Source organism: Cherax quadricarinatus, chromosome 28, assembly GCF_038502225.1.
Source record: "Cherax quadricarinatus isolate ZL_2023a chromosome 28, ASM3850222v1, whole genome shotgun sequence".
NCBI lineage: Eukaryota > Metazoa > Arthropoda > Malacostraca > Decapoda > Parastacidae > Cherax > Cherax quadricarinatus.
The window spans coordinates 296,850-311,365 of NC_091319.1; the positions used below are offsets into that span (position 1 = coordinate 296,850).

At 39.0% G+C, this 14,516-nt stretch overlaps 1 protein-coding gene across 4 annotated transcripts in view; it reads right to left on the reverse strand.

The window, feature by feature from the left end:
- The window catches only part of yem (yemanuclein), a gene marked incomplete at its 5' end in the record, with an annotated part of 205,437 nt that overhangs the window by 156,455 nt on the left and 34,466 nt on the right, over positions 1-14,516 (reverse strand). For all 4 annotated transcript variants that reach the window (XM_070089273.1, XM_070089271.1, XM_070089274.1 and 1 more), the window contains 2 exon segments: positions 6,068-6,236; positions 12,443-12,538. In XM_070089273.1, the coding sequence (XP_069945374.1) occupies positions 6,068-6,236; positions 12,443-12,538 (265 nt within the window).

Genomic DNA, 14,516 nt, shown 5'->3' on the forward strand with positions numbered 1-14,516 from the left:
GTACCTTCCCCTCTTTCATACATTTATTAAACAAAAGTACCAACCACTCCAACACTATATCCCCCCCTGCTTTTAACATTTCTGTCATGATCCCATCAGTTCCAGCTGCTTTACCCCCTTTCATTCTACGTAATGCCTCACGTACCTCCCCCACACTTACATTCTGCTCTTCTTCACTCCTAAAAGATGGTATACCTCCCTGGCCAGTGCATGAAATTACTGCCTCCCTTTCTTCCTCAACATTTAAAAGTTCCTCAAAATATTCTCGCCATCTACCCAAAACCTCTATCTCCCCATCTACTAACTCCCCTACTCTGTTTTTAACTGACAAATCCATATGTTCCCTAGGCTTTCTTAACTTGTTTAACTCACTCTAAAAATTTTTCTTATTTTCATTAAAATTTCTTGACAATGCCTCTCCCATTCTATCATCTGCTCTCCTTTTGCACTCTCTCACCACTCTCTTCACCTTTCTTTTACTCTGCTCTTCTTATAACACTTCTGCTATGTAAAAACCTCTCATAAGCTAACTTTTCCTCTTTTATCACACCCTTTACTTCATCATTCCACCAATCACTCCGCTTTCCTCCTGCCCCCACCCTCCTATAACCACAAACTTCTGCCCCACATTCTAATACTGCATTTTTAAAACTCATCCAACCCTCTTCAACCCCCCCACTACTCAATCTTTGCACTAGCCCACCTTTCTGCCAATAGTCGCTTATATCTCACCCGAACTTCCTCCTCCCTTAGTTTATACACTTTCACTTCCCTCCTACTTGTTGTTGCCACCTTCCTCTTGTCCCATCTACCTCTTACTCTAACTGTAGCTACAAGTAAATAATGATCCAATGTATCAGTTGCCCCTCTATAAACATACATCCTGGAGCCTACCCATTAACCTTTTATCCACCAATACATAATCTAACAAACTACTTTCATTACGTGCTACATCATACCTTGTATATTTATTTATCCTCTTTTTCATAAAATATGTATTACTTATTACCAAATCTCTTTCTACACATAGCTCAATTAAAGGCTCTCCATTTACATTTACCCCTGGCACCCCAAATTTACCTACTACTCCCTCCACAACATTTTTACCCACTTTAGCATTGAAATCCCCAACCACAAGCACTCTCACACTTGGTTCAAAACTCCCCACGCATTCACTCAACATTTCCCAAAATCTCTCTCTCTCCTCTACACTTCTCTCTTCTCCAGGTGCATATACACTTACTATAACCCACTTTTCATATCCAACCTTTATTTTACTCCACATAATCCTTGAATTAATACATTTGTAGTCCCTCTTTTCCTGCCACAGCTTATCCTTCAACATTATTGCTACTCCTTCTTTAGCTCTAACTCTATTTGAAACCCCTGACCTAATCCCATTTATTCCTCTCCATTGAAACTCTCCCACCCCCTTCAGCTTTGTTTCACTTAAAGCCAGGACATCCAGCTTCTTCTCATTCATAACATCCACAATCATCTCTTTCTTATCATTTGCACAACATACACGCACATTCAGACTTCCCACTTTGACAATTTTCTTCTTATTATTCTTTTTAGTAATCTTTACAGGAAAAGGGGTTACTAGCCCATTGTTCCCGGCATTTTAGTTGACTTTTACAACACACATGGCTTACGGAGGAAAGATTCTTATTCCACTTCCCCATGGATATAAAAGGAAAAGTAATAAGACCAAGAACTATTAAGATAAAATCAAAGAAAACTCAGATGAGTGTGTAGAAATAAACGTACATGTATGTGTAGTGTGACCTAAGTGTAGGTAGAAGTAGCAAGACATACCTGTAATCTTGCATATTTATGAGACAGACAAAAGACACCAGCAATCCTACCATCATGTAAAACAATTACAGGCTTTTGTTTTACATTTGCTTGGCAGGACAGTAGTACCTCCCTGGGCAGTTGCTGTCTACCAACCTACTACTACTTCTTATTTATAAATTTCTTATTTATAAATTAAAATGTGCAAGGGGCTAGTAACCCCTTCTCCTGTATATATTACTAAATTTAAAAGGAGAAACTTTTATTTTTCCTTTTGGGCCACCCCACCTCAGTGGGATATGGCTGGTACATTGAAAGAAGAAAAGAAGAAATTAAAATGTAAATATTTCTTATTTATAAATTAAAATGTAAATATTTCTTATTTATAAATTATGTTCATATATTGTTTGTGGATAATGAAAGTGGCAGAAGCCTGTACAGCTTCTCTCAGTGGCCATTATAAACCCAACAACAACACTTCCATCACTTATCCTCATATACATTATGACATTTTATTCATTCTAGAGTATATATCATATTTCTATGTTATTAATATTGTTTATTATGTCATATTAGATGAATTGTGATAGATAAATAAGCCATACAGTTGACAATAGCATCATATTGAAGTAGTACTATTCTGTCAAGCCTCCTGACAGCAGGAACGGATTAATTGGATTTCCATTATTTCTTATGGGGAAAATTAATTCGGCTAACGATAAAATCAGTTAAGGACAAGCTCTCTCGAACGGATTAAAATCGTTATCCAAGGGTCCACCGTAGTATATATATTGGTAGTAGGTTGGTAGACAGCAACCTGGACGTCCAGGGAGGTACTACTGTTCAGCCGAGCGAGTGTAAAACGGAAGCCTGTAATTGTTTTACATGATGTAGCATTGCTGGTGTCTTTTTTGTCTCATAAACATGCAAGGTTTTAGGTATGTCCTGCTACTTCTACTTACACTTAGGTCACACTGCACATGCATATTTTTTTTTTTTTTTAACAAGTCAGCCGTCTCCCACCGAGGCAGGGTGACCCAAAAAGAAAGAATATCCTCAAAAAGAAAATACTTTCATCATCATTCAACACTTTCACATCACTCACACATGCATATACAAGCATATATATACACACACCCCTCTGGGTTTTCTTCTATTTTCTTACTAGTTATTGTTTATTTCCTCTTATTTCCATGGGGAAGTGAAACAGAATTCTTCCTCCGTCAGCCATGCGTGTTGTAAGAGGCGACTAAAATGCCGGAAGCAAGGGGCTAGTAACCCCTTCTCCTATATGTATATATTACTAAAGTTAAAAAGAGAAACTTTCGTTTTTCATTTTGGGCCACCCTGCCTTGGTGGGATACGGCTGGTTTGTTGAAAGAAAACTATAGTATAAAATGTTGGTGGACAGCCTTGTTGCCTAAGATGGGACAGGGCAATACAACATGCCTTCCCTCTCCTTTAAAACAACCATTTTCACTCTTCTGTATAAAAAATGGACACGAACATGAATGAGAAATCATTACAACCTGTTCAGCAATCTTTAATTGCTGTGAAATTAGAAAAAGCTTGATAACCTGCTGAATATATGGCTAGAGACTGCAAACCATAGTTAAAAGAAAATCTAATCAAGTTACTAGCACAGTATCAACAACCATATACAGATAAAACTAATGTTTAAATATTAGTGATAAGTAAACACTGAAGAATAATAGCTCTCTCTTTCTCATGGACGTTCTCCTGACAAAGATTCCTGCTGAGACTATGCAGCACACAATTCGTGAATTGTCTTCATCATGTTTGGGCAAGTGAGGTGGTGTGCAGGAACTTCATTTCTATGTCAGAGATGTGACTACTTCTAGGAAAAATAACATTTAATGGTTTCCACAAATGCAGTTAGAAAACTGTCCTTATATTTCAGCAGTCAGAGGTCATGGTGAAAGATAAATGTGGGCAAATTTAAAAGTCCTAGGTAGTAGGTTGGTAAACAGCAACCACCCAGGGAGGTACTACCATCCTGCCAAGTGAGTGTACAACGAAAGCCTGTAATTGTTTTACACGATGGCAGGATTGCTGGTGTCTTTTGTCTGTCTCATAAACATGCAAGATTTCAGGTATGTCTTGCTACTTCTACTTGCATTTAGGTCACACTACACATACATGTACAAGCATATATATACACACACACACACCCCTCTGGGTTTTCTTCTATTTTCTTTCTAGTTCTTGTTCTTGTTTATTTCCTCTTACCTCCATGGGGAAGTGGAACAGAATTCTTCCTCCGTAAGCCATGCATGTTGTAAGAGGCGACTTAAATGCTGGAAGCAGGGGGCTAGTAACCCCCTTCTCCTGTATATATTACTAAATTTAAAAGGAGAAACTTTAGTTTTTTCTTTTGGGCCACCCCGCCTCGGTGGAATACAGCTGGTACATTGAAAGAAAGAAGAAGAAATTTAAAAGTGGTTTTATTCCAAAAGCTTGATGTTAACCCTGATTATGTACTGCACTGCTCCAGCACCAGTCTGCCCAGATACCACTGCCTAATACCCATTGCTTGTTTATGCACAATGTTGAAAATTTTTAACGAAAAAATCATAATTTCTGTAATTTATATTTGCTGCTTTAATGTTTGTATTAGAAAATGCGATTTCTTCTGGAAACTGTGTATAAAAAAATTATAATACAAAGGACTCTTGAAACCTAGTATTTTAAATTAAAGTATACTTCGTATTATTCCTGTATAATAACTGTCATTCATACTACCTTGTGTGTGCAAAGGAGTCTCTGAGCTAAAAGGAATGAGTTATAAAGTAAGAAAGTATCATCTAGGCCTCATCCAGAGCAGTGAAGAATGAAGGGAACATGATCACTACAAACAAAATACCATGGGGCATAGACAAGGTGGGCAAAGACAAATTTACCAGGGATGCAAGAATAAGGGGGTATGGTTGGAAACTACAGATTCAGATAATTTCTTTCCTTTTATAAATTACTATACCTATAATTCATATTAATGATGATAATGATTTATAACAACACATATTTACCACATTGTTTGTCATATAAAAGAGAATTTAAGTCCAGAATTCACCTTGCTTACAGAGTAAAAATTCTTCTCCACTTCCCCATGGAGAGCACCTCAATTATATCTCTCCTAATTCTACACTTTCTAGAGTACAGATTCAGTGCCCTCAGTTTATCATCATAGGAAAGATTTCTGATAAATGGGATCAGCTTTGTCATCCTTCTCTATGTTTCTCAGGGCATTTAACTCCAAACTGTAATACCAAACACCTCGCATCACTGATATACTTATCCAGGCAAATTTTCAATTTCTTATATTCCTCTTTGAGAAGTAGAACCTCATCCTTCAACACCTTGAACATTACAGAAGCAAACCATGGTGCTCTATAACACTCCACACTAATTCCCTAAAACAGCTCAGGACAGGTAGGAACCTCTCGTGACCACTGACCTCAGAATTTGTGTTAAACATTCCAAGGTATATTACTGTACAGTGGAACCTCGGTATATGACCAGCTCCCTACTTGAACAAAGCTCAGCACTCGACCAGACAAATACGACCTGCCAGAACTTCGCTGTAAACTATTTCGTGTTTCTTCCCATTTTTTGGTGCTTTTTTTTTTGTATTATTTGTATAAATAAGTCACCATGGACCCTATGACAATTAGTGATAACAGTCAACCAAACAGGTCACATACCGAGGTTCCACTGTACTTATCTACACTAGTCGTAATTAAACACCTCTGGAAAAAAAGTGAAATGGAAGTCTGGTCATTTTGTAAACCAAACACTTATGCAAAGGTGCCAAGTTTGAGATTTGTAAAGCTTTGTAAATATTATGCTCCACTTGATTAAAACAATTTTACTTTTTAAACAAAAAACTAAAATGAATTTAGTCTTTATCCCAATTCTCTGAATTTTGGATTGAGATACTGAATGAGAATGGTTTATAATTATAAATGCAAGACCTAAACTTTTCTTTTTTTTTAACACATCGGCCGTTTCCCACCAAGGTAGGGTGACTTATGGCAATTAATTTTTAAAGATTATATGTTGTAAGAAAACTGTAAATAAATTTTTACACTTTATTAAAACTCAGCCTGTAGCAAATAAAGATTTTTATTAGTTAATATCATGTTGCTATAAAGCTCAGTAAAGGAAAGATGCTAAATAAAGGGGAAATTGCAAAACCAACCAGATGCACTTAGTCACAAACGCATATGAACAAAATGTGACAAACAACTACCTTTGCTATCACTACCATTAATGACTTTTTCATTCTCTTGATCTGAATCTTTCTTCTCCAGGTTTTTGGCATTGAACTGACCAATCATCCTTTTCCTCTTTCGTAAAAGCTCCCCCTCATCAAGCTTTCTTTTCTTGTGGCGGTAGATCCCATTCTCGTACAATTTTCTCTGAAGAAAATAATTGAAATGAGGAATGGCTCTAATTTTCAGGAACAAATACATCCTTCACATATTCATAAATTTCAGAAACTAATTTTTATAATTTAACCTAACTAATGTTGATTTACACACACCTGCACCTAAGAGAGGAAATTAATGACAGTTTTAATGAGTCATGGACCATTTTCAAGTAATAAATAACAAAAAGGCACAATACCGTGACTGGAACGATACACAAATAACCCGCACATAAAAGACAGAAGCTTACGACGACGTTTCGGTCCGACTTGGACCATTGACAAAGTCACACTAACAGAGGAGGAGCAGGACGGCTATATATAGGCAGGAAGAGGTGGAGGTAGTAGTAGTGGTAGTGGTAGTAGTGGTAGTAGTAGTAGTAGTAGTAGTAGTAGTAGTAGTAGTAGTAGTAGTAGTAGTAGTAGTACAAGAATTGTATATAATACCGACAGGATGAAATGACACATGCACAACACCCGGGCATCCCCACCGTAGACGTTTCGCCATCCAGCCAGCCACTGGATGGCGAAACGTCCACAACAAAGACAACCAGACGCCGCACATGTGTCTAATTTCATCAGTAGATGTAGTAGAAGAAGAAGAGGTAGTAGTAGTGGTAGTGGTAGAAGTGGGAAATAAGGAAGACAAGCCAGTCAAATACATAGGAAGGGGAGCACTGCAAGAGAGCTAGAAACCCACAGAGGGAGAGCAAGCGCACCGAGGTGCGTGAAAGGGGAAGTGGTGAAATAAAATAAAGAAGGAACAGAAACACAAGACAGGAGAGAGAAAGACAACCCAGAGGAGAAAAGGAGAGAGGAAAGGGGAAGAGGAAGAAGAAAAAGAAGAAGAAAAAAGAGGATTCAGGTTAAGTCACAGGTGTTCTGAAGTTTGGAGCATTTTACAATGTAGTGGGAGAGGAAGGCATCTACAGAGACGAAGCCAGGGCTAAGGTTCATACAAGGAAAGTTGTGTATAAGAGAGGATTCAACTAAACGGCGACTGTTCGAGTTGGAAGTAGGGAAGACAGTTTTAGCAGAAGACCAGTCAATAGGATGGCTATGATCTCTGACGTGACAGAAAAGAGCATTGTTAGTGTCGGCAAGCCTAACACTATTTTTGTGCTCCCTAAGTCTGTCAGAAAGAGATCGACCAGTTTCTCCAAAGTATTGAAGAGGACAGGAGGAGCAAGAAATAGAGTAGACACCAGGAACATCTGTAGAGGGAGGAGAGGTATGAACGAGATTAGTGCGAAGAGTGTTAGTCTGGCGGAAGGTAAGCTTGATGTCTAAGGGACGGAGAGAATTGTTGAGATTAGAAAGACCGGAAATGTAGGGAAGGCAGAGGATAGAAGAGTTCCCATGAGTAGAGAGTTTGGGAGAGAAGAAATTGCATTTAGCACGTGAGAGGGCAGAGTCTATGAAATGGGAAGGGTAGCCAAGACGGGAGAACGAATTATAAAGAGTGGAAATTTCTGCTGGAAGGAACTGAGGATCACAGATGCGGAGGGCACGGAGAAAGAGGGAGATAAGAACACTTTTCTTGACAGGGGAAGCATGATAGGAAAAGTAGTGAATGTACATGCCACTGTGCATAGGTTTACGGTAAACGGAAAAGGAAAAACCTGTATCTGAGCGGTGGACATGGACATCAAGGAAAGGAAGTAAGGAATTAGATTCCCATTCAGCTTTAAACTTAATGGAAGGGGCAAGACTGTTAAGAGCTTCAAGAAAAGGTTGGAAGAGACTGGAGTCATGAGGCCACAGAGCAAAGATGTCATCCACATAGCGGAGCCAGAGTGAAGGTTGCACATCGAGGGTAGGAAGAAGAACAGTCTCGAAGTATTCCATGTAAAGATTAGCAAGGACAGGAGAGAGAGGAGAGCCCATAGCGACACCGAAGGTTTGGGAATAATATTTCCCTTGGAAGGAAAAGGAGTTAGAGTCCACACAGAGGCGGATCAGATCAAGAAAGACATCAGTGGGGATAGGGAGATGAAGAAACCCTTCATGGGCCTTCTCTCTAAGGAAATCAAGGACATCATCAAGAGGGACATTGGTGAAGAGGGACTCAACGTCAAGACTAAGCATCTTACAGGTTGGGAGAGAGCGAACCCGTTCAATGAAGTCTTGAGAGTGACGGAGGTGGGCAGGAGAAAAAGTACCAAGAAAGGGAGTGAGGGTTTTGGCCAGCCAAGAAGCAAGAGAATAAGAGACAGAACCTCTAGAGGATATGATAGGACGAAGAGGAATATCAGGTTTATGAGTTTTGGGAAGGCCATAGAAATAGGGAAGAGAGGGACAGATGACACGAAACCGTTGAACAAGGTCAAAGTCAGGAGGACAGAGGTCGGAGAGAGTCCTTAGTTTTTTCTTGAAAGTTCTCTTGATGCGATCAAGAGGGTTGGAAACGAGAGGAGTGTAGGTGCGTGAGTCAGAGAGCAAGACATCAGCTTTACGGAGGTAATTCTCGCGATCAAGGATAACTACCGAATTACCTTTGTCAGAAGATAGTATGACAATGTTAGTGTTAGATTTAAGAGAAGAAAGGGCAAGTTGGTAACGGCGTGGAAGGTGGTGATTCTTGGAAAACAGACTAACAAGAGCAGGAAGGAGAGCACCACGAAAAGTGGACAAGTCAGGAAGATTACGGAAGCGAGATTGACGAAAGGAATCAAAAGAGCTAATCAGGGAAATACCAGCGCGAGGAGTAGGCGAAGTGGCAAAGGAAAGACCAAAACCAAGAAGTTCAAGCTCATACTGAGAGAGTGAGACAGAAGACAGATTAGTAACACAGTCAGTGAGGGAGAATAAGTGAGGTGAGAAAAAGTAAGGAAGGCCAGAAGACACTGCAGGAGGGAGCAGGGAAAGAAGGGTGGGGGGGAAGGGGGAGTAAGCAGTAGTCACAATAGTGGTGGTGGTCATAGAATTAGAAGTAGTAATAGTAACAAGGTAGTGTCTGTAGTACTAGGGTTAGAAGAGGTGGTAAAAATAGTGGTGAAATATCGTAGAAGTGACAGAATTTAGTACAGCAAACCCATTTAACCCTTTGACTGTCGTGGCCGTATATATACGTTTACGAGGTACCGTGTTTGATGTATATATACTCATAAATTGTAGAGGCTTCAAATCAGGCAGGAGAAAGCTGGTAGGCCCACATATGAAAGAATTGGTCTGTGTGGTCAGTGATCACCATATAAAAAAAATCCTGGAGCATGCAGTGCATAATGAGAAAAAAAACTCCGACCGTTTTTTTAATTAAAATGCCGACTTTGTGGTCTATTTTCGTATAGTACTTGTGGTTGTATTCTCGTTTTCTTGGTCTCATTTGATAGAATGGAAACTATATTATAGAAATAGAGGTGATTTTGATTAATTTTACTATAAAAAGAACCTGGAAATGGAGCACAAAGTATGGGAAATGTTTGATTTTTGCCGATGTTCAAAAGTAAACAAATGATGTCATTATCCAATAAATGTCCAAATAGCCATTCTAATATGCAGTCATGAATGGGTTGATGTAATTTTTACAATTATTACAGTATTGCAGTAGTATGCATAACAGTAAATCTTCTATTTTTTGTTTGAATAAAATTTCAAAATAAAAAGCAAGAGTAATATCAGAGGGGCCTGGAGACGTGACTGATGAACAAAGAAAATGTTATTTTAGAGCCAGGAATGTCTGCATTGTTCATTCTGGTCCTTATTTTGAAATTGCCATATTTTTTTAATTTTCGTGAAATTGGCTAAATTGTAAATTTCTGACCATGTTATTGGGTAGTTGAAATCGGTAAATGGGCAGTTTCTTGTACTCAATCGATGGAAAAAATGGAGTTCTGAAGAAATAGCCATGAGTGTGGTTGACTGGAATAATGGAATTAGCTGAAAATAGGGCTCAAAGTGGGCAAAATCGCCGATTTGTAAATATTGCCGAGGTTGCTAACTTCGCGAGAGCGTAATTCCGTCAGTTTTCCATCAAATTTCGTTTTTTTTGGTGTCTTTACAATCAGGAAAAGATTCTCTATCATTTCATAAGAAAAAATAATTTTTTTTTTTAAATTTTGCGACACCTCAGGATTAGGGGTTGCGACAGTCAAAGGGTTAACCCTTCAGTGTCTTTCGTAGAACTATATTACTGATGCCGGGGTTGCTTACATAGATCTATGCATCAATTCTAGTGCCTTCAAATTTGGCATGAGGCCTCATTCCCAGCTGAACTGCAAGAGTTTTATTCCACCACTACTGCATTCTCTAGCAAAGAAGGTGATGCAGAAGCGAGGCAGGACAATGGAGTGGCAAGTGGAGGTGTGAGAAGGTGTTGGCGGTTTGAGGAGAGGTGGCAGAGGATGGTGGAATTGTGAGTGCAGATAGCTGTGGGTAGTGGAGAGGTGAGCAGTGGTGGAGACAGCACTGGAGGAAGTGGTAGGTGGAGCAAGATACTCAAGAGTAATTGAGGCAGTGTTGAAAGAAGTGGTGGCTGGTGGATAAGCTGTGAGAGTTAGGCATACAACTATTACATTCTCTTAATCTGTTAATTGCCTGGTTAGTAACTACTTGTGACCAGGTGTATGGTGGAGGTGGTGGAAGAAGGGCAGGGGACCATGATTGTGAGTAGATGTCAAACTGCCAAGCATACAAGGTGATGCTACAGGGAAAGGTTAGCAACCAAAATTCTCATTACCCCTTTTCTGTATATATTATCAGACTTATAGGTAGTAGGTTGGTAGACAGCAACCGCCCAGAGAGGTACTACCGTCCTGCCAAGTGAGTGTAAAACGAAAGCCTGTAATTGTTTTACATGATGGTAGGATTGCTGGTGTCTTTTGTCTGTCTCATAAACATGCAAGATTTCAGGTATGTCTTGCTACTTCTACTTACACTTAGGTCACACTACACATACATGTACAAGCATATATATATACACACCCCTCTGGGTTTTCTTCTATTTTCTTTCTGGTTCTTGTTCTTGTTTATTTCCTCTTATCTCCATGGGGAAGTGGAACAGAATTCTTCCTCCATAAGCCATACGTGTTGTAAGAGGCAACTAAAATGCCAGGAGCAAGGGGCTGGTAACCCCTTCTCCTGTATATATTACTAAATGTAAAAGGAGAAACTTTCATTTTTTCCTTTTGGGCCACCCCGCCTCGGTGGGATACGGCCAGTGTGTTGAAAGAAAGAAAGAATTATCAGACTACTTTTTTACAGCATATGCAAATCTGTAATTCCCTTTAGACTGCTACACCTAATTCAAATAAAGCTTCCATGAGTAGTAGAAAATGTACTAATTGTAACTGACTGAAGATGTACTTGGTATGTTGTACATCTTACTCACAGATGCCACACTGTAGTGTGAACATTATGCAGAGAATTTGGAGCTTGGAGATAAGATCTGGGGCTACTACACGTATTATTCAGAGGGCTGATAAGAGATTGCTTAAATGGTTTGAACATTTAGAGATGGTGGAACAAAACAGGATGATTAGCAGAGTGAATACATCTGGAGTGGAAAGGAGGAAAAAGGATTGTATCAGGAAAGGCTGAGAGGGGTTTAATGAGGCTTAGAGTGCTAGGATTTTGGAAATCCAACAGCCTTATACGAATGTGTTAGACAGAGGCAAGTGGTTTTTATGACTTGACATGCTGTTGGAGTGCAAGCAGGGCAATATTAATGAAGGGATTTAGGAAAACTGGTTAGACAGACTTGAGAACTGGAGGGTGTGAAGTACAGTGCCTGCACTCTGAAATAGAGGGTAGAGATTTTGCAGTTTGGAGGACCATCTGAACGGTCATGTTGGCATGCTCCTAGCAAGAGCTATTGAATGAATGATGGCGAGTGTTTCCTGTTTTTAAGGTTACCCCACCTCAGTGGGAGATCTCTAATGTTAAAAACATAAAATTTGGGTTAACTCTAAACATTGTTTTTACCTCATTACTACTGTCATTTATAGTAAAGAATCTCCAGAAATAGAGATTTGGGTGTGGGAAATCCAGTAAGCACATCTAAAACATCCTATGCTTAGCTTTCTATTGAAAGGCTGTATGCCAAGTCAAAACTAGAGGTACTGCAAAGAGGTCCATGAATTATCAGTAAAAATGTTGAATAATGGAAAGCAGTAAATTTAGAGAACTGTGTATTTATAAGGATGACTAATATATGCTGTCAAAAATTAAAAGTATTATCTCAAAATCTCAAAGATTTACCTTTTTAGAATTGAAATCCTCTTCATCCTCTTCATTTCCTTCTTCCTCAACCTCATTTTCATCCTCCTCCTCCTCTTCATCAGAGTAAATCCGAGTCTGCAAAAATTAATTACATTAACAAAAATTCCAAACAATCCTAAATACTATACCAATTCTGTATAAATTTATAAATAATAAGCATATCTGTCATGCAAATATTTATCAGCCTTCACTTCAAGAGGCAGTAGTAATTAAATATAAATGTTACTAGAGATTGTGCTTGACACTCTTCACATCTTTAGAGTTTAACCCTTTGAGGGTCCATCCTGTAGATCTACGGCTTTACGTTCAGGGTCCAAACCGTAGATCTACGCCATGAGCTCAGCTCACTCTGATAAACTGTGAGTGGTACATTTGGGCCTAGATATGAGAGAATACATCTATGTGGTATGTGTGCACCACATAAAACAGATCCTGCAGCACGCTGTGTATAATGAGAGAAAAAAACTGAAATCATGATTTTTCGATTAAAACAGCGACTTTGCAGTGTTTTTTCGTATGTTTTTTATAGTTCTATTTGTGATTTCTTGGTCTCATTTGATAGAATGGAAGACATATTACAGAAATAGAGATGATTTTGATTGGCTTTCGCACTGGAAATGGCTTGAAACTAAGCTCAAACTAGCAAAAATGTTAAATTTTTGCCGATATTCAAGAGTAAACAAACGACCTCACACGTCTAATACACGCCAGTTGGTGGGTCTAATATGCATTCACAAATATGGTGATGATATTTATACAATTATTACAGTATTGCATAACAGTAAATCTTCTATTTTTTGGTGTGAATAAAAATTCAATATGTGAATAAAAAATCAAAATGGAATTTATTTGTAAAGCCTCAAAACGTAACTAATGAACAGAGGAAATGTTAGTTTAGTTCCAGGAATACCTACATTGTTTATTCTGGACCCTATTTTGAAATTGGAATATTTTGAACTTTGTGTTAAATTGGCCAAATTAACAATTTCCGATCACTTTAATTTGTAGTTGAAACAGTTGACTTGGCGATTTCTTGTGCTCAATCGATAGAATAGAAGTAATACTAGTGAAATAGCTAAGAATTTGGTTGACTGGAATAATATAATTGGCCTAAAATGGGAGTCAAAGTCGGCAAAATCGCTGATTCGTAAATATCGCTGACACATCAAAATTCGCGAGAGCATAATTTCGTCAATTTTCCATCAAATTTCGTACTTTTTGTTTTATTACCTTCACAAAAAGATTCTCTACCATTTCATAAGAAAAAATAACAATTTTTTTTTTTTAAATTCTTGGACACTGGGGCACCACTTCAGATTTGGGCCTTGGACCCTGAAGGGGTTAAGATAGATTTAGTATTAAAAAAATAAATAAAAATAAAGTGTACTGTATACCATGTACCAGTAGTAATTACAATTGCAAAGCCTATACAGCTAGCCCTCCACTTTCACAAGCTTTGAACATTTGCGAATGCCCAGCCACCCAATCATAATTACCAAACAAATGCAGGAAAAAAAGTACGGGAAAATGCTTCCCACTGCGTCCCTACTACTCTCCCTCTTGCCCTCTTAACCAGCAGCCCGCCAGTCTGCCACTCACTCGGTCATTATAGATGCAGATTCAGATATGAGTGTCACTCAATACTGGAAGAAATTCACCACTGCCGACTGCCTCTCAATAGTGCATGAGAAGGTCAAGGATTTGCACCCTTAGACAGTGAAGGGTTGTTGGAGGGCTTGGCTTTGTGGCCAGTGTGTGTGTGTGATTTTGTTGGACTTGGTCCTCAGGACAAGGATAACAAAGCCGTTGAGGAAGACTGTGGAGTTAGCAAGGCTAGTTGGTGCTGAAGGGTTTGAGGACATGCAGGAGAGTGAGGTGAGAGAACTGGCTGAAGAACATGCACTGGGCCTAAATGATGAAGAATTGTTGGAGATTGTGCAGGGAGAGAGTAAGGATGAAGAAGAGGAGTGTGTTGCTGAGGCCAATCAACCTAAAGCCCTCCCCCTTGAAAAACTAGGGCAAGCAATGAGAATTTACCTGGAGACCTGGAGAG